We start from the raw sequence: 26,724 nt of genomic DNA, 5'->3' as shown, positions 1-26,724 counted from the left end.
TGGTTCTGTGACATGAGGGCAGCCTTTCATCATACTAAAAGGTCACAGTCTACGCTGAAGATATTTTAAACATCTGAGTGGCACATACCTATCAACATGAAAGCGAGTCAGAAGCAAAAGAATGGAGTGTTGCTGTGCTCCACTTGGTAGTCTTATGACATGGGACTGCATTGTTATGAGACCATTTCTGTCCAGTACTCTTCTGTGATAATGAATTTTTCCAGCATCCACTCTAAAGGAAAGATGGCAAGATATCTATAGTAACAGGAGATTTTGCAAAAATATTCTAATTTCCTGGTATTCCAACACACCCTTTATCTAAATTATCTACGGTCTTAGTGACACATGTTCTTTTAACTTTCAAAGTGACATTCTCAAAATTAGGAAGTGCCACAATTGAGATAGCCTGTGAACTTTATTCACTCTATTACTTTCATTAATTTCCTGCTCATTGAACAAGACAAATGCCTTTATATAGAGAGAGTAAATTCATTCTTGAATTTAGCTTCGTTTCAGAATGGAGGATGAGAATTACACAACAATAAACAGTCTTCTAGGTAAGAGAGTTGGACACAGCCTTGTAAACTTGAAGCTATTCTTTCTTTCAAAATAAGTTTTTATACAATGATAAACAAGTCATTTAAAAACAAGCTTTTCAGAGCAGCTATTAAGTAGGAACTCTATTTTTAGGCACATAATTTAAGGCGTTACGACCTAGATTTCTGCCATAGCAACAGTAGGGAAATCATTTACCTCTGTACATACAATATTGATAAGACTGCAAATAGAATATAGAACCCAATATAATGCTCTGGAAAATACTAGAGAAAGACATTTTTACAGCTTTCCTCTGAACTATGTTCTGGAAAACAAGCTTTAGTATACAGTGTATGAAAAAATTTATTCCTTTTATAACACAGGAGATTTGGCGGTGATTTTAATCACTGCTTATGGATAATCAATGCACAGAAGTGAGTGCCTCTCAATTTCTGATTTTCCCATAGCATTAAGGAAGTGCCTATTTCTACAGAGAATTTACTGTATGATCTGGGTATTTTGCCTCTTGTCCTTTGAAACAGAAAACACAGGACACTGGCTGTGATGACCTGGGCATCACTTGCATAATAAATTGCCTCCGATTCAAGCAACATTGAGCACAAGTAGTAGCTTAATTCCTTCTATTCTCTGCATTGTATTCAGTTGTCTGAGCACTGAAATCCTTTAAAGCCTCTAGCCTTCTGTAATGCACTTGGACTTAGAATCACAGAATTATGTTGGTTAAAATAGATCTTTGGGGGTCTCTAGTCCAATCCCCTGCTCAAAGCAGGTCCAGGTAGAGCAAGATCAGGGTCTTGTTTAGCTGAGGTCTGAATATCCCCAAGGATGGAAATGTCACAACCTCTCTGGGTCCCTGTTCCAATATTTGACCACCCTCCTGGGGGAAAAAAAAATCACTATATCTATTTAAGAGTTTCTTGTGTTCCAATTTCTATCTGTTGTCTCTCATTCTGTCCCTACGCACCTCCAAGAAAAGTCTGGCTCTGTCCCCTCCACACCCTCCCATTAGGTAGTTGGATACAAGACCTCCTCTTAGCCTTCCCTTCTTAAGCTGAATGAACAATTGCATGGTACTCAGAAAGTCAGGCAGGACCAGTAACTTTTTATCTTAAGTTCTATGAAAAAAACAAAACAGAAGGCTGTTCTTAACAAATTGGCTTTAGAAAAATAAGTAAACAAGACCCTGCAAGTCTTAACAATTTTGTTTTCAGTAAAGTGTTCTGGTAGCAGATAATAAACCCCAAATCAAACGTGCAAAAATGAGAACAACTTGTGTTGAATAACTGCCGATTTGGCAAGCATTTTGCACGTGTACTGAACGTCCAGCAAAGGGCCACTAAGATGATTGAGGGATGAGACCACTGGCATACAAGAAGAAGCTGAGAGGCAGATTGTTTTGCATGGAGAAGAGAAGGCTCAGAGGGGATCTTATCAACAGGAATAAACATCCGATGAGAGGGGGTAAAGAAGACAGAGCCAGACTCTTCTCCGTGATATCTAGTGAAAGGAAGAGAGGTGATGCACACAAATTGAGATACAGGATATTCCATTTTTTTTAAAGAGAACTTTTTTACTGCAAAGGTGGGTGAACACGAGAAGAAGCTGTCCAGAGTGGTTCTGGAGTCTCCATCCTTGGAGATACTCAAAATGCAACTGGACAAGGTCCTGAGCTACCTGCTCTAGTTGACCCTGCTTTGAGCAGGAAGGTTGGACTAGACAATCTCCAAAGGTCCCTTCCAACCTCTATGATTCTATGAATATAGCAGGGATCCTGTAGAAAATAAAAGTGATTGTGTTATTAAATAATATATAAAAATACACAGGTAAAGAGGGAAAAAATATAGTTGCATGGGTGACATTTGTTCTGACATTTTCTAGCTTCTGCAGTTTTCTTGTTGCTTGCTTTTTATATATGTATTTCTATTCTCATATTCTAACCCTATATTTGAAAAATAAAGAGGGAAAGAGCAAGTGAAATAAGCAGTCTAGCATTTTTTATTAGTAGGATAAGAACTTGTACATGAACAGAAAAGCCTTTTACCACTTCAGTGAACAACAGTAGCAACCAGTTATCCTCTTGGAACCAGTGCTGAGAGGCAGCTAATACCCAATTTCAAGAGACTAGTTGATATACATGAATGCTGGGACTTGGAGATCTTGGATTAAACTCCTATTCTGAAGAACACTCGTGATTAGTCTTCTGTTTTTAACTTCCTCCATTCTTTCGCTCTTTTGTTTTCCAGACAAGCTATTTTCTCCTCTGTCTCCACATAATCTGGATTCTAGTAAGAGGAAAATATTACTGGTTTGCTCTCAGTTCTTATGCTACATATACTCCACAGCTCATGACTGACAGGAGAACAACTGTAGTGTGTTATCTGGTCTAGGTTCTTCTTCAGAATCTTCAGAAGTTATGTCCTAATTGCAATTTTCAGATTTGTTTAATCCAGTTAAACAGAGAGATATGCCTCTGATCTTAATCTGTGGTCTCCACACAAAACCACAGTCTAATGATATGGTTTGATGAGACAACTAAACCAATATTGTCCCTCCAGGCCCTCCTTCCTCCTCCTCTCTTTCTAGCTCCTGGCTACACCACAATCACTGTCCCCCTTGTGTCAGCTCCGATATTCATCTCACTCCTTGGTGAGCTGACTCAGGCCACTGAACTGGCAGAAAAACATCCACAAAAAGTTTTTTTTTTTCCTGTCAACTTATTTAGCTAAGACACCTTCCAATGGTGCCCGTTTGGGTAGAGAGAGGAAGTGCAGAGGTGCAGTTGGTTTGGGGCTGGAATAGGCATGCCAGGGCCAGTGCAGGGGCCCAGAAGAACTTGGCTGCGAGAGCTTCTTAGTGGTTCTGGAGGCTGAGCTCCTTGGCCAGAGGAGCCGGGCCACAGTCAACAATAATGCCAGTGTAGTTTAAAAGCCACATATATTTCATCCCCAGAAGCAGGGAATCCTTAACAGCAAAGCCGACGCACTGCAGCGCTGCCATACAAAACCAAAAGTTCCCTAAGAGGTTGTGTCATGCTCCTCCACAACAAAACTCAATGTCTGGTTTGGGAGCTGGTAACCCAGGCTCCCATTCAAGCGATGCAGGGAAACGTGTCCCACAGGGCAACCGTTAGCCAGAATACCTTTGGCTTGCAACCAAACAGAGGGGACAAAAGCTAGGCATCTCTTCACGACTTGGGCAGGATAACTTGCTTACTCAGCAGTTTAAAAAAGGAAACGAAAATCCCCTTTCAGCCAAAATTTAAAGAAAGTGATTTAGAGAGGAGAACTTCCCCAAATTAGAAACCTGTGTATTGACCTGATAGACCACCCGTGGTTTCGTGAGAAAGTATCAGGGAATTTTAGGACCTCAAGGAAGAGACCAACACCTCTAGTGACATAGGCTCCAAGAACCAAAGTGCTCCTGTCAGTAAGGATGAGACACTCCTGATACAGATATGAGTTTCACTCAATACACGGGAATTCTTAACTGGACAGAACTTTATAGGTAACCAATGGAATGTATTAGCGTCAATTTAGTTTACATAATAAAACCTGAACTTACTTGAAAGCTCCGCTGTGAAGGTCCCTCTGAAGCTCTCCTTGCCACCTAGCACGACCTAAACGCTCCAGTATGCAGTAGGAGAAGTCAGGGAGTTTTAAGTCAGGATCACCCTCCCAGCCTATTAAAGCTCTGTAACGCTGGTCTTGGGAAGCAACGATGACTAGTTTCTCTCCCCATCTATGAAACAGAATGAAAAGTAAGAAAATAAATTTAAACCCATAAACGCAGGGATATTAACTTCTTCCTCCCCCCACCCAAGGCCATTCTTGATTTAATCGGCACAAACTGAGCTAAAGATCAGAAGTATTCTCTTTCAGTGACTACCCACAGTATCCACTAATGCCCAAAATGTTTAACTGCAACCTAGGCAAATACATTACTAATGCTGAACTAGAACATCAAGACATTATTTGTTAAATTGCCTACTCACCTCCAACTAAAATTTTCCTGATTTCTTCCCGTTTTCAACCACATCTTAATGAAGTCTCAATAAAGAGCAAACATCAGTTGCTACTAAGGATAAAAGGTTTACTACTTGTATTATGAAAGCTGCTCTGATTTCTCATTCCATTTATCTCCATCAGCACAACACTTTGCTTTAAAGCATTGAGCAGACCGAGTAAAAAATAAATAAATAAGCTGCTTTGTGACACAAAACTGAAAGCAAAGGAATACATTTAGCTACTGCATAAAATTCAGCCTACAAACTCCCCAAATACTGTAACAGTGACACGTTTGTAGCAAATGTTGATAGGTTCCTAAGCAGCTTGTTTAATAGTATTTTACTCCAAACAAGCTTCAACGTAATTTGAGAAATGCTGAAATTTAAAAATCTACAGTTAGAGTTTTCAGTTGTTAAAATGAAAAATAGCCACAGAGATGCTAAGCCAGACTAAGTATTTGCTTCAGTCCATGCAGTTGGTTTAATGCAGACACAGACTATTTAAATAACTAGCAGTTCAAGTTCATAACGATTTTCCAAAACTGGCATCTTCACCAACTGAATTAATGTATTCAGAGACCATCAATCATCTTTCAGATCCCTGCAGTTATTTCTTTGTCAAACATCAGGCGTGTCTACTCCCAGCAACAGAGGTGTATGAATGTTTAACTGCCTTAACCTGTTTACTTTTTGTTTTTCTGCCAATATGTAATTTTTTTTACTGAAAAACTTCTCCCTTCTGAAGCGAACATCCAATAGTTCATGTAACTGTGAAATGTGACCGCAGTTACATTTTAGCAGCATTATAACAATGAGAAACATTCAGTCTCTGCACTCCTCTGACAAAATATTAGAGGCGAATAGATTACATCTTGAGGGAAAGCACTAGGGCAGCACAGATAGAGAAAGAAAAATTATCTAATGTGACAGTTAGGAAGAAAGTAGCCAGAAAAAGTTCACAGTAATTTAAAAGCTGACTGAAGGATGACTCTAAGACAGTTATTTAAAAAGAGTGAAAGGACTGAATTTTTAAAATTTAATTGAAAGTCATTAAATGCCTATCAAAATTTTACTCACTTTTCAACAGCTTCTGTGTAAGTATAGCAAGGCTGCAAATCCTTCGTTCTTATTTGATCAGTAATATTTATTCTCTCTTTAAAATACTGGCAGGAACCTTGTATGCCATCTTTATTATCCAAAATCATGTGGACTGGATAAATATCATCTAAAGGAACAGGATCTCTTTTTGTTTCCAGTATTCCTGTTTCGAGGTCTATTTCTTCATATCTGAAATAAGAACAGAGCCAATATTTAACCAAGCAACAGGAATTTAGTGCCACCATCAAGTACCTTGGAAAAAATGAAATTAAAATCTTTCGAAACCTCAAAATTGGTGAGCCATGAACTTAGAGTTACACCCTTCAAATAAGACCGGACCTTATCAGCATGCAGAGCATACAAGGTGGGGAGGAAGCAGAAAGTACATTACTTGCTCTTCTAAACTTCAAGAATATTGAAGTGGTTGGAGCAAAAGAAATATATATAAAAAATAGTTTATAGGAAAGGAAAACAAGAGGCACATTTGTCCTGGCAAATTTGGACAGATACGTTCCGCTTGCACCTGAGTGGCTAAAGGTCTCCGGCAAATGAACAGTGTTTGGAACAGAAACCTAGCCAGGACTCTCACCCAGGTCTCCCAAGTGACAGACTAGAAAACTGCCCTCAGTCTCGCCTCCTCTCACCCAGGGAACCCCGAAGAGCTCCACCGGAGGAGCTGTCGCAGACGCCCCGGGCGGCCTCCGGGGAGGCTGCAGGCCGCGCTTGGACTATCGCGGGTCCGTTGTGCACTACCTCCCCCCCGCCCCCAGGTCGGTGGCCGGGCCTGGCCGGGGCGGGGGCGGCCGCCGGGCCCGGGACGCGGCCGCGGCCCTCACCGGTCGTGCAGGCGGAGCGGCGGGCGCGCCCGCGGCAGCAGGTAGAAGCTGACGGCGGGCTGGGCGCTGAGCGCGGCCCACAGGAGCTGCCGCGTGGCGGCCTCCAGGGGCAGCGGGAAGGGCGGCGCGCGGGCGCCCAGGCGGTGCCACAGCGCGCCCGGCGTGATGCCGTCCAGGCCCTCCAGGGCCACCTCGTCCAGCAGCGCCCACAGAGCCTCCATCCCGGCCGCCGCTTCCGGGCAGGGGCCGGGCGCGCCGGAAGTGACGCTTCACCTGCGACAGTAACCAAGGAAACGCACAAACAGGGCGGCAGCGACCGAGGGGCCCGGGCCGGGCGGGGGGTTTCGGTGGCGCGGCCCGGCCTAGCCTGGCCTGGCCTGTTTTCCTCTCCCCTCCTCTCCCCTCCTCTCCTCTCGCCGCGGTCCCCCGCCGAGCCGCTGTGGGGGCCTCCGCCCGGCGGGGCCCGCGGCGAGGGCTCCTGCGGGAGTTTCTCCAGAGTCCGGTAACTGCCGAGGGAGCGGCGGGACTCGAGTCCGAGCCCGCGGCCGTGCGGGGATTCGGCCCCGCCGCTGCGCTAGCTCGGTGGGGGAACAAGAAGAAGAAGAAAAAGAGAGGGGGGGATATTTTCGTAGAGATGCTGTGCAACTGGTAGTAGAAGGGTGTTTTGTTTGTTTGTTTTTTGCTACGGAACTAAATGAAATGTTTTGGGACAAGTTTAAACTCCACAGTTTATAAGATGGGACCTAGTTAACCGCAACTTTCAGCAACTTTCAGCAACAGCTCGAGAATACGTGGTGGGAATTGCTGGGAAGAGCACACGTCTCCTGAAAGGCAAGCACTCTTTTAACTAAATGCTTTGGTCGTATGTGAGCTCTACATTTGACTGACCACGCGGGCAGTAGTAGTTCAGGAAAATCATCCTGTAGTTGGGCTTTAGACACAGCCTGTAATTTGAAATTGTGTTCTCCAGAAGTATGTTAATGCTTTAGCACCTAACTGACCCTTTCAAGTTGTGCCCCAGAACTAAATTTCTTGTTAGTTCTTGGATTATAAATTCCTCATAGCATATGCCTTCCTCTTCTATCATTTTGAGATTATTATTGCATTGTGAAGGGTTCTGAAAAATAAGTAACGCTTCCTCAATTCTTCAAGAAAACTGTTCATTACGCTGTTTTACACTCTGTTGAAGGAGTTGCTCTTATCAGTTTTATAGCATTCTTCCTTATTTGGGTGGAAACACACTAATATTCTTTAGTAAATTGTTTTTGTACTTAAGTGTACCAGTTATATTCTCTTATTTCAGCTTTATATTAAGGACATGGTGACTGATTTTGATGAAAAACATGATGAGTATTTAATATTCCTCCAGCAGAGAAACCGGTAAGATACAGAACTGCTATCAGTGAGTGTATAATATCTGTTGTATACTATGCAATATAGTGTCTAATATCAGCTGTTGTGAATTATTAGTTTAAAAACTTGGTTGTGATGCAAGGTCTAGTTTGATTTGTCTTAAAACATTCAGGTGGTTTTTTTTTAACTTTCTTGTATTTGCTAAAGTACAAAACAAAGTTTTTATTTTTAAAGACCACAGTATTTCTTCAGTGTACCTTAAAAAAATTACACAAAATTACTTACTCCCATTACTTACTCAGAAGGCTTTTGTTTATAGAGCATGAGGTTTTGGGGTCAGAAATAACTGGCACCTCACAGTGCATGAGAATATTGTTATGAGGCAAGGTTTTCATGCTTTCAAAAATACAGAAAATTGCATCCAAAAGCTGTAAAATTTCTAAAGCCAAGTTCTACTAAGATTGGAGATAACAACATCTAGGTTGCTCAAATCTTTGAGTCAACTTTTACTGACTTCTGTATATGTTTGTATCAACTTTCCTGCTTGAGGAAACGGGAACCTTTGTATCTTAGGTAAGGTCTCATAGATTATTTCAGAAAGGTCTACAGAACTTCCTCTCTGCATTCCCTCCTGTACCACAAGCCATAACATTTTCTGTCAAATCCTGCAACAAACTTAATGATTTTGGTCAAAAGCCCCCAAATACTACAACAGCCACGGTTGTATTAAAAGAGCAGACAATTTTTGTGAACTTTCAGAAGAGTGGTGGGGGAGAACCAAGAAGCGAGAAGGTGCAGGCAGAAATCATTACCCATGTGACCCCAACCTCTTGGGCTGCCTGTCACCTCTCTGAAGAAATTAGGACAGACTGAATGTCACCTGTGGTGAAAACAAGGGAAGCTGAGACTTGGAATGGGGAGAGTAGGTATTGGGCTGAAGCTGAGCCTGGAAAAGAAGGAGGAAAGGTGTTTACTTAAGTGTTTGACTGTGTTTCCCAGTACTCAAATCAGTGATTGGAAGCTGGTGTTAATTGGCAGTAAATTTAAATTGAGTAAAAAAAAAAAAAAACAAACAGTCAGGACTGGTTTGCCTGTGACAGTAACTGGTGAAAAATGCAGCTGGACCTGGCATGGTCTGGAACTGGAGTAATTGGAATGTATTTGAGACTCCAGAAGAAGCCTTGATGATTCTGGTATTGGCAATTTGGGAGTTTGTGGTGTGGTGTTGCAGTGCAAGTGGTGCACCCGTTATGTATGGGGGAGAGGGGCAGGTGCGAACAAGGTGGGAAGCGGAGAGCCGGGGGGGGCCCGAGGGAGCTCTTGTGGAGTGGGAAGGTGATGGGGAAGAGAGGGGACAGTGCCTGCTTTGAGCTCCTGCCCTGGTGGCCTGGAGGTTTGGCTGCCTTCATGTGCAGGATCCGAGAGCAGCAGCCTGGGGGCTGCGGCGGCTGTCGCAGCCCGGGAGCGGGTGCTGCTGTGCCGGGGCTCACCATGTGCTCCCAGTAATGCTCCAGAGAGACCAGGCAGCTTAACAGAGCTGGAGAGCCGAGCCGGTGGGCTTTGTTGGAGTAATGGGCTGCTAGCAGGGATGTTAAGGAGTGCACGGCACGAAAGGGAGGCTCTGGTCAAAAGCGAGCAGCTGGTAGTGCTTAACTATCCAAATTGAAGCCTGTGCACCAAGTCGGCCCGGAGGCTGCGGAAGTAGTGGGTGAGCTTAAAGTGACTGCTCCAAGTGGGATCCCAACACCTGGAGTGGGAAAACTGAGGACTCTTGTGAACCAGAAACTCCCTCCATGCAGCACCAGTTACACTAACTAAGCAGACCTGCAAAGATGGTGAGCGCTGCTCCGCAGAGTGTGAGCACTCGGTGGCCCTTTTCTCAGAGGGAAATTAAAGAAACGCGGAACTCTTGGAGTCCCCGAGCAAGCAGGATGCAGCTTTTGTCCTAGGAGAGCAGAGCTCCGGGGAGCTTGGGGCCTGGGCCACTTGTGAGCACTGGTCAGTGCGGCAGAGAAGGGTTTTCAGATAGCTGATGGAAGGATCTGTTAAGCAGTGGACCGACCCTATCGATCCCGCAAATGAGGTACCTTCATGGAGGGACAGAATGTGGAATTTGTAAATATTCAGACTGCTACACTACTGGGTTTGTGTTTTGTAAGGACAACGCTTGAACTTTGTAATAAGCAGTCAGTTTATGAGGATGATAACCCTGATAATCTAATTCACGGAAGCAAAGATGAAGTTTGTGATTAAAAAAAAATTTTATATATATATATAAATATTATATATATATATATGTGTGTGTGTTAGAACTGTGGTGACCCTCTTGGTTATGTGTTTTTCAGGAACACAGTGTGATGTTTGTAGTAAGTATGTGTTAAGACTGTTACAGTGTTAACAGAGCTAATATAGTCTGGTTGTCAGGGGTGTGGGGTTGAACTATAATATTGAGATTACATGTTGAGATTGAATCAATGTTAACCCTGATAATCTGGTCCACTGGGGCTAGGGATGGAATTTGTAATAGATAAAAGTTCAGGCTCTGCTAATGTTAACCAGTGAAACCTCATTCCCTGTAACAATGTGATACAGGAGGAGAAGTGGCTCTTCCCTATCAGGAAGCTAGTTTTTATTTTTTAGCATTTGCAAATGTTTGAGTTGCGAGATAATTTTGAATAAGAATGATAAATGGCCAAGGACTACTAATATGAGTTAGGAGAATTCAATTAATATTTTCCTGGTTAGGACAGTGTGTTAGGCCTTGGGTAAAGACTGTTGTTGCAGGAACTTCAGCCTTGTTTTTTCTGAGAGAGAACCTGAAAAAGCCTGTTCTCTCAGCTGATTCCTCTAGCTAAACATCTTCATGGGCAGATCTGGCCTTGTAATGTTCAGTGACTGACAATAGCAAAGCAGTTCACAGAAGGAAAATAATTACAGCTTATAATGAATGGTAACAGAAGAAAACATGTTCCTGGCCCACATAAGATGTTATGATAATGACTGTGGATTTATCCGAAAGGGTAGTAAGAATCTTTTGTGGAAACTGCCTGTCCTTCCTCTGCGCTAAAGTTGATGAATTGTACAATTCTGTTGCTTCCTCCTCTGCTAGAGTAGTGTTAATCAGAAAGTTTAGAGATGAAATTCCAATCCCATGTGTCTTCTGCAGATTTTTCTGACCTTTTTACCTCTTTTCTTTTAAGCTGGAGTTGTATGTTACAGTCTTGTAGTTACTTATCTATTTCACCAAAAATAAAAACAAGAAAAAAATCCAGCCACAGCCCCTGGAACAAGCCAGTTTTAGAGCATTCACTAAATCTTAGGTATTGCTGACTTCCTCATTGCAGTGTCTACTTTATAACACAGAATTAAGAATTGAATTATTTTAAGAATTGGTAGTTTGAAATATAGTGCCTTTCCAGTGCCAAAAAGTTGTTGGAAAAACTGAAAACTGCTCAGTAGCAGTGTCAGTTTGTGCACAGTTAAAAATATCTGTAACTTGTGTTATGTTCATGGTTTTTATGGGTTTCTATCACAATAGCTTAATATTGGTTGATCTCTTCTGCGCTGTTCAAAAAAAAATCCTTGTTCATTTTATTTTTTACCAGACTTTTCTATTATTTCTAACACTACTATTGATTGGGAGTTTTTCCCCGTAAGTTTCAAAACACAAATAGCAATATTTTTATTTTACACTTTATTCTTGAGAGAAGCTCAACCATTTTTAAGCTTTTTTTATTATTATTATTTATTTTAAACAAAACTCTCAGCAGTTCCCAGGCAGAACATTTGTGTACTAAATTTCAAGTGGGAAAAAGTAATGTGAAATTAGAAGCAGCACAGAAACAGTCTTTATAGACGGGAAAGGCTTGGTCAAATTTAAATACTGACATTGTGTGACACGTTAAAAAAGCTCTAAAATGAGGAACAGGTCCTGGAAGAACAGGTCCTGGAAGCTATATTCTGAACCACTTTATTCAAACTATGAACATATTTTTCTGCTTTTTGACACTGTGCTTGTGTAATAATTGCTGATATGACCACCTGTATAAAGAATGCATATGGATGAGTTGTTATCCTTTCTGTGCTAGGATACTGAGACAATTAAAGAGAAAAGACCCTATACAAATCAAACTGGAGCAGTTAGAACAAGGATTTTGTCTGTATATGAATGGAGCTAATTCAGAGCTGAGAAATTATCCCAAAAAATTCAACTCACAAGGCTACCTTAGAACTGAAGCGAGGACTGCCAGGACAAATGGTGAGTTTCATGAGAGTTTTACAGTGGTTGTAGTCTAGAGCTGTTTTAAACTATTTCTCCGCAGAGCTGTAATCTGGTTGGTGAGGCTGCTGGTTAGGCCTAGTGAGTCAGGCTGTGATAGTGAGACAGCAGCACCTGAGGCTGGTGGAATAAGACTCCATGGGACCCATTCGTCAAAGGACTTAAGCTGCTTGTGTGTGACAAGTAGTCTCTGCGACATGCTGCTTATTGCTCGGTTGATCCCTAACTAATTCCAAAGTTTAAATTCTCCACTCTTCCATTTGTTAAACCATTATACCTGAAACTAGAAGATCAGAAATCTTTACGTGTTGCCAGTATAAAATAATTGTATAGCTTTGTCTGGACCATAACACTGTTGATAGGTTTTTAAGATCTGGAGGACTACAGTGTTATCTAGTCTGGTCTCCTGTACAGCGTAGACTGTAACTAAATTATATCCAATTTGTATTCAGTAACGGCTTCATTAGGCTCATAAGTTTTGTTTAAACTATAATAGTCCTCTTAAAAAGACATGTAATCTTTATTTAAATATTTGAAGTAGGGAAAATCTACCTTTTTCTCTTGTATATTGTTCTGGTGATTAGCTGGTTTTCTTTAAAATGTGTATCTTATTTCTAGTTTAAGTCTGTCTCTCACAATAGAGAGCAGTGTAATATCAGGAATATTTTTGCTTGTGTGAAGTTATAAAATATGATCTTAGTGATGTTTTAATCATTTAGCTTATCAAAAAGTTTATTTCGTTAAATCTCTGTGTAAAGCAGTTTACCAACCTTGCTGCAGGCTTGCTATACCCTCTTAGCAGACACCATCTATGTAGGAACAGTACCTGCTTGAGCTTTATCTTCACTTAAAAATGAAGACAAAGAGTTAAAATTCTTATAAATGAGTGTTTAATATGATTGGAAGTATATTAATCTCAACAATATTGGAAGTTAATTTTAACAATACTAACTTCTTTCAGCCAATGTTGCGACCATGACTGCAACCTCTATATCTCTCCCACAACCCCCGCTGCTGCATTAGACTCATGCTATTTGTTTTCAAGTTTAAGCATGTTTAGGCTTAGACATGTTATATTGGGCACTCTGAAATTGGTCTTACTTTCTCCATGTCTTTTTTTTTTGGGGGGGGGGGGTAGTTTCTCTCCAGTCTTCCACATACTTGCAGCTGTCACTACACAGCAATCATCTTTTTTGTGTAATGATGCAGAAAAGATGGTGTTCTTGAGTATTGAAAAAGAAGGAAATTGTGTGCCTCTGTCATACGGGGATGCTAGACCTTCAGGTAGCTAAAGAGAGTGTAAAACAACATTTTTGACTTTTGTGATCCAAACAGTTTGGAAGAGTATTGTGGCAGGAGTTGTAATAGAACTCTTGTCCAGAGTACCTTCCTCTCCAAGTTCTGCTGTGCAGCTGCCAGCTCTAAGCTTGACCAGATTTTTATGGTCGCTTGTTGCTACTTGATTCAATTCAGGTAGAATACCTAGTTTCTGTTTGAGACCTGCGCTACTGTTCCTTTAATGACTTCAGTGGGAGTCTGTGATCCCATCTCTACTTCCGTTGAGTTAGACGGTAGCATTATTTCCACTGGAGAGGAACTCAGTGTTTTGGTGCATCTTAGCTAGCTGATAGTGTTATTTTAAACATGTATAGCTGCAGTGAAGGATATCAGCCAAATCGTCATTCTGTTTTGTTTCTTTCATTTTATTTTATTGCTAGAGCCTAGAGTGGGAGTCATTGGTGATTTGTACAAATGTCTTGCCTAGGTGTAGTACCTTAGCGGTTTTGTAGTCCACTTCATTTCTAGGCATCTCTCAATGATAGAACATGCTTCTACTTACAGAAATGATTTCTGGTTGAGTTGCAGCACTGAATTTTCTTCCCTACCTATCTCCTATGAGAGTTATTGCATCATTTTATTACTTCTAAAGCATCCATCTATAGGATTAGTCTTCTCTGAAAAATTAGGAATGTGTCATACTTTATAAAGCAGGATGGACACAGATTCTTCTTTGTGGTTCCTGAATGTATTGTCATAAATATCTTTGTCCATGCTATTTTGTCTGTGTTGCCTATCAGATCTGTTGTTGGAGTAATTCATGAGGGATATACTGAAGTGACGGACAAACTTCTTGGAATAATCCACGATAGTTAAAGTATGCTTAGGCCTAATAAACAAATTAAATTGAATGATGGGCTTATAATGCGTAAGGTGGCGATACTGGTCTCTGGGTATACAGTGATTTCTTTGGGTGCCTAACCCAGACATAATTTCACAAACAACTATGCACTCCTAGTGAATGTTTGTGTGGTTGCAAAGGTGTGGCTTAAGGGTAGCATGGGGTCTCCTTGATTATGACAAATATTTTGATAACTTAGTTCTTCACTAATGAAATGGACACTGTCAGCTCAAACCTTCTACAGACTGGAAGGGAATAGCACCAGTTGACCTAGTTTGTGCAGCAAAACAGGAGATGGTTGGTATTCATAGCCCTTCCATCCTACGAAAAAGATGTTGTTCTGAAGTAAAGTTTACAGCACAGGCAGTTAGCTCAGTTGTATCTACTTTGCTTGGAGTTTGAACTACTGTCCTTATTGGCTCAGAGTGACATGAATCCATAACAAAATATTCAAGTAATTCTGAGAACCAAATACTCAACAGTTTTTGAGTCCTACCCTGCCCCCTTCTATTTATATTCACACCATCCACGAGTGGTCTTCTGGGCAGTTGTTTAAAGAGAGGAGTTGCTTAGGAAGCGAAACTTAAAGACATTTCCAGTTCTGCCCCAAAGCACCAACTGAATCAGACCATGTTTTGACAGCACTGTAATCTCAGGACAGTTCACCCTCAGTGCCAGAAGAGCCTCATCGCATTCAACACCAATGATGATGACTGCAAAATATTTTGGAGTTAATTTGGAGTAGCCTATGGAGCAGTAGGAGCTGTAGTTGGAGGAGGCTGTTTTATCAAGCAAGACACCAGACGTTTTCTTCCCTGGCGCAGTCCATTCCCTTTCCTCTCTTTTCTTTGTCCCATTATAGACTTCTTCAGGCAAGAAGAAGATACTTTGTGCTGAAGCAATAGAACAAGCTGTTGTTCATCTGCTCTGTAGCTTCATGATCATTCTAAATTGGCGTTAAGCCAGCACTGTTGCCATAAGAAGTGGTCCTACCCTCTGCCTGCTCTCTCCCAAGTCCTTGTACCAGCATTTGTGCATTCACATGGTGAACCAGATTGGACAGCTGATTGTGATTAAAAGTAATCTTTCTTTTTATTTTTTCCTCAGTTAAAACTTGCCTGTATCAATTCTCTGAACTGTTCACTGCACAGGTGCAAGTATGCTTGTCCACAACAACAAAGAAAATATGGCACTGGGAGCTCAAATGAGCAACCTGATCTAATTTTGAACTAAGCCCTGCTTTGAATGGGATGTTGGACTATGTGACCTCCAGAGGTCCCTTCCAGGTTAAATCTTTCCGTGATTCTATGACCTTGGTAGGAAGACTGCTCCCTTTATTGGTAGTGCCAGTTTCTGCTGGCTTAATGTGACCATTAAATTATGGCTTAAAGAAAAAAAGGTTTTGCATCAGGTGTTTTTCTCCACTGAAAAGAAATTGAAGCTGTAAAACTGTCTTGGACATGGGAAATGATACCTTTATTTAGGATGGTACTGAGAGTTTTGCTGATGTCTTCGCTCTATAGGAGAGAGGAAAAAAAAAAAAAAAAAAGTACATGCCCTGTGACCTGCAGGATACTTATCTGTGTCTCAAAGTGTTGTCTGAGAAATCCATTGCTCCACTGTAAGTTGGGACCATTCCCAGCACAAGGACCATCTGTTCTGCTTAACAATACGCAGAGAATTTTCACAGAAGTTCTGCCACCAACTGTTCCTTGACTTAGAAAAGGAGGAAAATGACTGTTTGTCCTTCGTTCATGACTTTTTCATGAAGAACACTTCTCTGCGCAGTATGTTAAATATCTAATACATTCTGTTTGATCTGCTGATTCCCTAATATGTTTTCCTAATTCAAGAGTAAGTATGCAAAAATCCTCTGTAAACCTACAACATCTGTTGTTCATTAGGATGGTCTTGGGCTCACTCTATCAGTCTGCCTTCGGTAGTATGGATTCTGGGCTCTAAGAGTTTTCTAAGACAGCTTAAATTCTACCCAGCTGGGAATTAGAATGATGTTCTAGAATAGGTGTGTACATCTTTCTGTATTTTCATATCAGTGAATGTGGGGCTTCCCATGTTGTTCATGCAAACGTAGCTTTAAGCAGTTGATTTTCCTGAACATACATGGTGGTGACTATTCCCAAAGAGTTTCAGAACTCTTGCTGCTAACACGGTACTAGCTGGTGACTGAAGCAGAGAGTCTTTTCAGTTGTTAATGCTATTCAGATATGAATGATGGACATTTCTCTCCTCAGCTGGGGAACTGAGGATCATTTAAAAAGAAATTATGTGTGTGTGTGTGTGTGTGTGTGTGTGTGTATATATATATATATACACACACACATATGTGTGTGTGTATAAATATACAAACACCCACTCGAAGTAGGGTGTATCTTGTCAAATATTCTATTTCTGTTTTCTGTCTTCTAATTCTTTTCTTGAAATTCTGGACCAGCAACCCAGCTAGAAGAGAGGGAGTTGCGAGAATGGAGCATACAGACTGCACCAAGCAAAACAAAGCGCAAAGGATGGCTTCAGGTAAGGCTTAGGTTAGAAATAATTTTGTGGGGAAATGGTTACAACTGGTAAATAACAGGCAGTTCATATGCCTTGGGCTGATTTCTCATGGAGGCCTCATGTTGATCTGGTCTTAGGTACTGAGTGGCAACAAGAATAAATATCCTAACCAATTTTTTGCGTACTTTAAAGCCCAAAGAGGCAGAAAATTTCCTTGAAAAGGTCCAGATTCAGTGGCATCCATTACAGAAACTTCTGTAGCCTTGAGGTGATTGATTGGCTCACTGTTCTCCAGCAGAATAGCTGCTGCTTGACATCTCTGCTGGCACGCTTAACCTCTCCAGCTCAAGGATGGAAAACCTCATCTTGGAGATCCATCCCTGCTTGTCACTGCAGTTTTCTGCCCTGCAATACTGTTAAAGGGACACATAGGTGTGATTTGCATAGCTTGAGTTTTAATTGGTGAGAAATTATTATAGATCAGAACAGAGGTAAACACATACAAGTAAAAATTCCCTGTCTATAAGAAATTTGAGGCCGTTAGCTTCATAGTTCTTGGATCAGTGGAGAAATCTGTCATCTTGTCTTTTGGCTTAAGGAAGGATCTGATCTGACAAGTCAAGGAAGATGATTCATTTAACAGAACAAGCGTGTATTTTGAACAACTGGGACACCTGTCACCCAAACAATTAACCTACTTGATTAGCAATTGTCTTGGCTGGATGGCGAGTCTGTGCTCAGATGACTGAAGATCAAGGGTTCATCTCATGCAGGTTTTCTTTTCTTTCAGCAAATACTACAAATTCAAGTTTTTCGGCTGTGTTCCTTTATTTATAACCATTACTACTTATTTGGGTTCATTTTCCAGGCTGTCATTTCTCTCGGTAGATTTCTGCTTATGTACTGGCCTGTCAGACCTTGTTTGCTAGTCATAAGCTGTGTCATTCTAATCACAAGAGTCAAACAAAGAAGAAGGTGCCTCCTCTGACTGCACTGGAAAGCTGGCCAGCTGTGGGTACCTGTACTACTTGAAACTAGCTTAGGGTGATATCTTAAGTCTTGAATCCGATTGTATGGGAGTAAAGTGGAGTTACAGTAGCTTGATGTACAGCTAGAATTATTTAGCTAAGGAAATGTGCAACCACTGAGTAAGCTGCAGGTGGTGCTACACAGCAGGTTGCATTTTTCTTGTTTGTTTGTCTGTGGTTTGTGGGTTTTTTTGTTTTCTAAATGTAGCTTTCATGCAGTATTTGCTAGTTCTCCTACGGGTGCAAGAAGTATTCAGCATGGTGTAAGATCTATGTTCTTCTCAGAGTGCTATAGAATGCTTTGCTGTTTCTGGATGTTTTCCTCCCTCTGGATCTTCAAACCCTCCATTTCACAGAATAGATTCAGAATGGTTCTTGATAGCAGACTGAGCTTACTAGTTCCCTGTCAGAAGGTTTTTTTCATCCACAGCTAGAGAAATTCAACTACCTAAATTTACCTGCCTAAATAGACTAGACTGTCAGTGTGGTATTCTGCAACATGTTACTGCTCCTGTGGGGCTTCTATTCTAAGTATCCTGGATTGCCACTGGAGATAACACAGAGACAGCTAACTTTTAACTATATGGATTAATGGTAAACCTTAATGTCCAAGTGAGGTATGTCCAGCTGTAATTTAATATTCATCCTATGGAAAGTCCTTCTGTTTCTATCCAGCAGTACTGATGGCTTTTCAGTTAGAGGTTTTGCCTCTTGCTGGGACCTGAACTTAGTGTTCACTGCCTTCCTAGGTGCACTATCTGAGCCAGTAGCTTGCTATTCTAGTTACCCATGAGCAGGCTCTTCCTGGTGTTCTAACAAGGGTAGAAGAGATCCAGAACTTGATAGTGGTGCCCCCGTGACAGCCTTTACCCAGACATGGTCACCCTGTAAACTCACCCTCAAACCGCTGCTTGAGTTTGCCATGGGATTCGTCTTGACCAGCAACGACCTAACCAGACTTATTGGTGTCTTGTTTTGTTCTGTTCTGTTTTTTCCCCTGTCTTGAAATGAAAGGTACTGCTGTATATGCTTCAAATGAGGAGAGCCCTGTTCTTACATCCATTTGACTTGATTGTTGTCCCTGTAACAAACAAAACTTTCCCAGGAATTTCCCAATGGCTTTTTTTGGATAGCCGAAGGACCCAGCAGTTTGTTTGAAACTATCTAACTTAATTTCAGGCTGTGCTACAAGGCCAGAAGGTAGAGTTATTGGCAGAACGCGTTCTACTACCAAGTTGCCTTAGCATCTCCTCTCTGGGACATCTCTGTTCCTGGCAGTTACAGAATGATAGAGGAATGTGTGAACAGCCTATAACTAAGTTTGATGTCATTGTGGACGTTTCCAGATCATAAGTCACCCTTCATAAAACCACATTCCCCTTCAGTTCTGAGACTTTCCTGTAAGCGATCCCTGTAGAGGGGTTGCCTAGAATGGAATGCATACCTTTCCACAAGAACTCAAAAGTGGCCAAAGGGTTACTTACAGATAAGTTTGCTCCCTGGGAGGTGCATATGGACTTCCTGCTTTCTGTTTCTCTTTTGGAAAGCTGAAATAGTGTGGCACAGAAAGGTGAGATTTCTCAGATCTTCATGGGTTTTCCCTCATTAGCCATGCTTCAGGAACTGGTGGTGCATATGCTTTGCCTGCATCCTAGTTATGAAGTAAAACAGTAATTTGAACCACCTTCATAGCCATGTCTACGACAGTCTCAAGGGCAAATCAGTCTTTGAGTTTGAATATTTGTGGCACAACATTTCCCTGTGCCCCCAATACATTACACATGAGTAACACATCTTCCAAAAATTGCAATTACTTTAAGTAGGTTTTCTGGTTCCTTTATAGTGCACGGACATTGTTCTGTAAAACAGATTATCTTTTGTGTACTGTTAACAGAACAAAGCCTAATTTCTTTAAATGTTTCTTTTTACAGAAAGCTGTGGAGATTAAAACAGAAACTGGATCTAAACTCTGCATTAAACCTCCTCCTGAATACTCTGAGGATTTTGAACCTTATGAAAGCGTGAACATGGAGACAAATGATGATCCTCTCTGTTACTCCCAGGTACAACTCGCTCTTGCCTTCTGTAGTTCATAGTAATGGCAATGGAAGTGTTGAATGGGCCCAGTTATCAGTCTTGGCTAGTGCATGCAAACCCCGTATGTAATAGCGCTCTCACTAGAGGAATGGCACTGATGAGATGTCATAAAGGAGGAGCAAAATGAAAAGAAAGTAAATGTTTAAAAAAATCTAATCTCAGTCAGCAACACTAAAACATCTTAAGTTTTAGTTCATAGCAGTAGAATATTTTCTCAGACAGAACCAAGGTATCTCTTTAAAGGAGAGTCTTTCAGTTCGTTTAGATTCACATGGACATCACTCGACTCTCAGGTTAGAGAAAGCTTAAGTAACACTTGTTACTATTCTTAGGTTATTTTTTTGAATAGGTAGGCTGAAATTGCTGCATGTCATGGTTTTACCTAACAGAAGTCAGCGTAAAGCTTTAAATACTATAAGGAAAAAAGTTGCTTTCCATCAAAGGTTGTTATTGTATTGATATGACCATACTGTTTGACAGTTTAGCCTTCCATTTGGTTGCTATTTGCAGTTGGTTCTAGCATACTTCACAAATGTCCTGTCCTTAAAAAAAACAAACAAACCGCCACTTATGTCAGGCAAACTTGCCAAGCATATTTTCCTAGTTTGTGCTTCTGTAAAGCTAATAAAACCTCAGAGGTTCATCATCAGCCTTAATCCAAGGGATACATGCACATGATTTTTAGCTATTTGTGTCCTTAATTTTGCAAACTTTACACTTTGTCAGATATAGCTGAAACAGTTTTGCAGGTTATGAGGAAGGGATGGGTTTACAAAGGGACAGCCAGTGTGACTATACAAGTTTTATTTCCATAGAAAACACAAACTTCCAGGACCTAATAACATAGTATCATGGAGTGTTCTTTATTATCAATGAAATGGTTCTAGCTCTAGCTGGCCCTTATGTATGGTGAATAACAGATACTGTTGGGTTTGGAATAGTCACTACCCCACATACATTGTAGTGTATGTACATGCATGTATGTACTTGCTTTGTTAGAGAAGAAAATGGGGATATGAAGGCTCTTAAGGCACTACCGGGGATTAAAGGGTTTCGAATTACTTGTACAATGTGGTCTTTACATAAAATCAATTGCTTGTAGAATATATGACCTGAAAATAATCTGAAACTTGGCTTTCTTTTAATTTGGGTTTTGTTGTGTTTCACGTTTAACTGGAATTTTCTCTAATCACTTCCTGAGATGTCTTTTTTCTCTTGGAAGTAATGCCCACATAGTATTTTAGAAGCTGTAAAAGTAATTTCCGTATTGTTTTGTTTTCCCTTTCAGTTCTACAGTTGGTGATCTTGGGAAATCATCTTCAATTAAAATTACAGTAAACCTCTTAATCTTTTTGTTCCAGAACTTCATGTCTTCCAGTTGCAGTCCATCCAATAACTTTAAAGACTCCACCCTGAACTCCGTTACACAACTTTGCAGTGATGGTAAAAAGGAAAAAATAGTATTAAGTATTGAGGACATAAAGGTATGGGACTGTGTGTGTGTGTGTGTATATATATATATATTTTTTTTCTTTCCACTGCATAATTTGATGATCAAACTTTGTAGAAGCTTGGCATGGTGATTTCAAACAAAACATTCATTTTTCAGGCTTATGAAGGTTCCAGATTCTGTGCGCCGTTTCAGGCAAATCCTGTCCTTTGCTTTTCAAGGCTTCCCAATGAAAACTAATCTGAAACCCTTCTCTTGTTCTCATTCCCTGATCACAGAGATGACTCCTGTCATCTCTGCTTGCTCCCTAGCTCTACTCCCAGAAGTGGGGAGATCAGCAAGCTTCATTTGCTGGAGACAACAGATGGTTTTGTCAAAGTAAACCAAGCTACATCATTTAAATTGCATGGAGTCAAACATAGCTTTAGGCAGAAGGAAATACTATATATATATATGTATTTTTTTCTTTTCTTTTTTTTTTTCTTTTCTTTCCAGTGCTTGAAATTTGAAGGGACTTAAATGCTTTTCAATGTGACAACAAAAGATATCTTTTGGATTTCAGGGTTATTTCTCTGCTGAATTTCAAGCTTCTGCTCTAAACCACCAAGACCAAAAATTGTCAGTATTAGCTTTGCTACCAATTTTAATCGCTTGATTTAGTTTGCTGTACTTTTCTTTATGCTCCCTCAAAATATCAGTTTGAAATAGACAGGATGTCTGAAAAATCTCAGACCAAAGTGCTGAAGTATGACTGCCTCAAAAAAACAACTAAAAATGGGATTATAATGTATTAGGCAGCCATACTAAAAGCTGCGTTTGTTTGTGTATGCTCTTAAGCAGGTGTTTTATGTTGTTGTTGTCTGTCTGAGCATCTTCTGCATAAAACTAGTATCGACAGTGTAGTCCCCTGCATGCTGCAAGGAGTCATAGATACTTTCGGATCGAAAGGCTGAGCACAGCTTGTGACTTTGTTTTGTCAGTTTTGTCCCTGATTTTGATATAAAGCTCTAGGGATATGAGTGAATGTATTACACTGTGAATATTGTTCCTTTGAGGAAAGGTTTTTGAGAAAATGAAGTTTTTATAAGCATAGCTAACTATGGATTTGGCTAATTTCTCCTACAGCCTATCCTGTCCTTGAATCCTGTGACTTGCAATGTCTTTGTTTGCATGTATCTTTATATAATTTTTACTTCATTATTTTGGAACATCCACCCAGCTGTCTGAGAGTGATTTACACTTTAAATCTTGAAACAATTTTCACCTGTCAGGGTTCTGTGAGCCTGAAGGAATGTTTTTGAAGTGGTACATCTAAAAGACACTTGTATTAGCTACTAAATCAACTGTTGCTTAAATCAGCAACCAAGCAGACCTATGATGATTTGGCTCTTTTGTGTCCTCCCCTGTTTTCAGTACAGCTATTACCAGGCTGACTATGTTCACAGCAGGAGATAATGTGACACAGTGTTTAAGATATGAGAATTAATATTATGAATTTTGGCTTCAAATCTCCTATAACAGAAGATTTGAGTAAACAAGTCATATTATGAAAGCTTTCGAATCTCTTGGTAAACATGACTTAAGGGTTTTCTCAGTGTCTTTACACCTGTCTCTTCCAATTACACAGGTGTATACAATTTTAGTGCATTGTTGGAGTGTATATTTGCTACATGTCTTTGTATTTTCATCTAGGGTGTAAAAAAATCAGACTCTGTCTATTCTTGCTTCTTCTTTCTACCTTTCCTATGTTGCTTTTGAGCTTATTTTTTTTCTCTACAAAACAGTAACTTGTTTACACTGACTTTTATAATTATGTGTAAGCAGTAAGCTAATAATTTTAAGCCACCAAAACTTTTCTTTGTATCCCAGATAAATACTTTCAGTTTTCCTGAAGCTCTGAGGTGTTTTCTTGAATGTCGTGTTACAGCACAGATGTCATCAGGTTTCAAACTAAAGCAAGACAAGGCAAGAGAAAGTCCAATTCTGTGTCAAATACCCAGCAATACTAGTCTTGCTTGATGGGAAGACATGCTCAATACAAAGACTCAGGTGGCTTATAGACCTTCTTTTGAACCTAAGTTTGCCTACCCTTTGTAATATGTTTCTGTCAATGAGGCTTCCTGAATCAGTGTAATCTGTACCAGGAGAGCAGTTTGAAGCTCTCATTGTGAACTGAACATACACTATCACAGTTTGTTTGTACCTAAGATAGTTTCAAGCTTTCATCTTACTCATAGAGTTTGCTTACCCTAATACCAGTAAAAGTTAGAAAAAATAAAATGCATTTAACATGTATATGGTCTTTTTGTTTTATGTTCATAAAACCAAAAGGCTCTCCGGCATCATTTATGTTGTTTGTGGCATATGCTTAGAGAGGCAGGGCAGTTTTTTCAAAATTTCAAAATAGATCAACTTTTGCATAAAAACCTGTTACAATGCATCAAATTAAAAAACTTTATGGAAACTGGTAGTTCATTAGACCACAATCTGTTCTACTGCCTTTTCAACTACAGGTGTGTGCAAGACAGAAGTATGATCATCTATTCAATTACTTGTTAAAAAGCTGCTGTTACATTAGCTTTATTGTCTGAGGAAGGTGTTTGGAAAATCTGGATTGCAGTTAGTCTTCAGATAGAGTACCAAATTCTTTGGCTTGATGACTGTGTAAAGGTGGAAGATATATATATATCCTCACTCTCTCCATTACTTACCTCCTGTTTGTAACTTATTCCAGAAATTGGTTTTGCGCATACAAATTTCTTGACCTCCTTTTTTTTTTTTTTCCTGCAAGCACTCTGAGAAGGAACAAAGGAGATGTAGGATGACTTTCCTTTACAGCTCCTCACCAGAAGGGTGAAGACATGGCATAGGAATATAAATATTTTTAGCTGGATCATGGCTCTGAGTTTGAGAAGATACCTGTTCCTCCTGGGGGAGGAAGAGGCAGCTGTGTTGTTGTATTTTAAAAGACATGTTTGAGCTTTCATGACAAATCTGTTTGAATTGTACCAGGATCTGCGAAGAAGCTTGCAACTGAGTATAGAAGAGAAAAGGGTGAATGAGAACTCTTTTAGTGATGATTACGACTCTGTTGAAGAGGACGTGTTTTCAGAACCATCTCCTACTGAGGAAACAATTGCAAGCTTTGGAGATCTTCAATTGCGTAGCAGTAAATCGTTGCAGAAAGAAGCTTTTGAACATCAGGAGGCAGGGAGATGCTCTGGCCTTGATTCTGGTGCACTTATTGTGTTGGAGTTCAAGCAGGATCAAAGTAGTAAGTCTCTGTGTATTAGGCAATTTCTTCTACAGTATTGTAATAATTTTTTGAGAATGCTGTTTTGAATTATGGTACAGACCTGTAGCAGTTCCTTTAAAAGCAATGTCCACAATCTGGTGCTGGAAAGATCTCACACAGGGGTAATACTCTTGCTTCTTTCTGAGGGATGCATACCCCTAGTTGCCTCCATTCCTTCCCAGATAGTGTAGAGAACCAGCAGAGTCCATGTTATGTCTCAGACTAGGCTTTTGGATGTGTGTGTGGGTTCTTTTGTTGTGTATCCTTACTGAAATAATTCTTTTTGAAATATATTTATAAGTTAATATATTATCAGGATCCACCTGTCTCTCATAGTCTCAGGGCCTGTGTCAGGCCTGTATATAATTATAATCACAGGTACCACTTTAAGTGTGTACATATATGGGTAGACATCATATAATTTGTTTTTAAGTAATGTGTAAATAAATGTGAAAATCACTGCTGTGGAATATTCTGGAGGAGGTTAATGGAGGTCAATGGGCTCACTAACAGATTAAACAAATTAATAGGGAGCAGGTTCATTTTACATTATGGGTTAAATTTCTACTTCAGTTCAGATGTTCCTTAACTACAGACTGCCAGAATCAGATTATACCTGGTGAAGAATTGCACCATACATGCCATATTCCTCCCTGTGCATCCACTGCTGGTTGCTTTCAGAGATGAAATCTTGGCATAGATGACTACTTGGCCTGATCTGGTAGGGAGGCTCTTTTGCCTTGCGAGGGCTGCACCCTGGGTTTTGCTATGCTGTTTGCTGAAGGAAAGACCATTGAGGCTGTAGGGATGTGTGGCTTCTCAGTGCTGACGGCTAGTTCAGCTTTTCAGTTAGGGCTAGGAAGACTAGCCTTTGTGTCAAGGTTACGGTAACACCAGTTTCGTGCTTCTTTCTGTGTTGGACCTGAAACCTGCGTTCCCAGGGCCCTTCAGGGGGGTTGAAACTGGTATCAATATTATATAGTATTGAAAGTAACACACAGGAAGATACTTTAGTGTTTTGATAAATAAACACTTTTGCCCAGAGAGGCTGTGGAATCTCCTTCTCTGGAGATATTCAAAACCTGCTTGGACGCAATCCTGTACAACGTGCTCTAGGTGATCCTGCTTGAGCAGGGGACTTGGACTTAGACGATCTCCAGAGGTCCCTTCCAACCTCAACCGTTCTGTGATTCTGTGAATGCTGCCTCTGAATGCAGAAGGCAGAAGCACGTTAGAGTGGACTACCTTTCTGGCACCCAGGCTTTATCTCCAGTTCTCGTACAGTCACATTAGCCAGAAGAAATGGCTGTATCATTCAGTCTGAACAGGCTACCTTGTACAACACAAGACATGGCACTTCCATGAATTAATTGTGGATATTTTTAGAACTTCAGCTCTTTTTCAAGTGTTAGCACATACAATGAAATGAGTGTGTCCTTGTGGATAAGAGAATTTTTGCTTTAGTAGAACCTGTATGTCAAGCTCCTACTTTGTCTCCTTGTGTACTACTTGTAGGACTATATAAGAGTGAGCACACACTATATGTACCTCAGTTCTCCTCAGCTGCCTCTTGCAGTGATTCAAAATCATGGTTTTCCACTAAAAGTCTTTTTTTGTCATCTCTTCTATAGCAACCTCATTAGTTTCTGTTGTTTCTCTTAGAGTTTTTTTTTCTTAGCACAAATGGTTTTCTACTGCAACAGAAAAAATAGCACTCTCTAGCAATGCTAGCTAAAACTTCTGCTGACATTTCAGCTCCTCCATTCCCACCTATATTTCTTTTCAAACTCTCTTCATTTGTTATCCTTTTCTCAGATTGTCTTTCCTTCTGAAACTCTTTTGGATTGTCTGGATCCACTTCAAAACAAGCTTCTAGGTTTTCCAGATGTGTTGTATCAAGATGGGGTTACAAAAACTGCTGGCCTTTTAAAATCTATTCTGTTGTGACAGCCAAACATCAGGTGCTTGTACAGTCTCAAAACAAGACTCAAGTTTCAGATGAGTGTATCTCTAAGGTATTGAAGTATGATGCCT

The 26,724-nt window shown here is 40.5% G+C and overlaps 2 protein-coding genes across 6 annotated transcripts in view; one reads left to right on the top strand and one right to left on the bottom strand.

The window, feature by feature from the left end:
- Positions 1–6,716, bottom strand: part of GTF3C1 (general transcription factor IIIC subunit 1) — a 55,538-nt gene extending 48,822 nt beyond the window's left edge. For both annotated transcript variants that reach the window (XM_067306057.1, XM_067306058.1), the window contains exons 1-4: positions 6,496–6,716; positions 5,639–5,848; positions 4,120–4,296; positions 89–232 (exon numbers count right to left, since the gene is read on the bottom strand). In XM_067306057.1, coding sequence (XP_067162158.1) covers positions 89–232; positions 4,120–4,296; positions 5,639–5,848; positions 6,496–6,716 — 752 coding nt within the window. The remainder of the gene's footprint in view (positions 1–88; positions 233–4,119; positions 4,297–5,638; positions 5,849–6,495) is intronic.
- A 1,089-nt stretch (positions 6,717–7,805) lies between these two features.
- KATNIP (katanin interacting protein) overlaps positions 7,806–26,724 on the top strand; it is an 83,106-nt gene continuing 64,187 nt past the window's right edge. For 2 of the 4 annotated variants that reach the window (XM_013939909.2, XM_067306153.1), the window contains exons 1-6: positions 7,806–7,875; positions 11,937–12,106; positions 16,759–16,841; positions 19,780–19,911; positions 21,307–21,429; positions 24,408–24,669. In XM_013939909.2, the coding sequence (XP_013795363.2) occupies positions 7,814–7,875; positions 11,937–12,106; positions 16,759–16,841; positions 19,780–19,911; positions 21,307–21,429; positions 24,408–24,669 (832 nt within the window). In that variant the 5' untranslated portion in view covers positions 7,806–7,813. Of the gene's footprint in view, positions 7,876–11,936; positions 12,107–16,758; positions 16,842–17,577; positions 17,594–19,779; positions 19,912–21,306; positions 21,430–24,407; positions 24,670–25,397; positions 25,412–26,724 lie in introns of those variants that run through there. The other 2 variants (XM_067306154.1, XM_067306156.1) reach the window with 2 other exon arrangements.

The sequence above is a fragment of the Apteryx mantelli genome, chromosome 16 (assembly GCF_036417845.1).
Source record: "Apteryx mantelli isolate bAptMan1 chromosome 16, bAptMan1.hap1, whole genome shotgun sequence".
Classification (NCBI taxonomy): Eukaryota; Metazoa; Chordata; class Aves; order Apterygiformes; family Apterygidae; genus Apteryx; species Apteryx mantelli.
The sequence above is the reverse complement of the archived record's forward strand: the minus strand, read 5'-3'. Positions and strand labels throughout refer to the sequence as shown.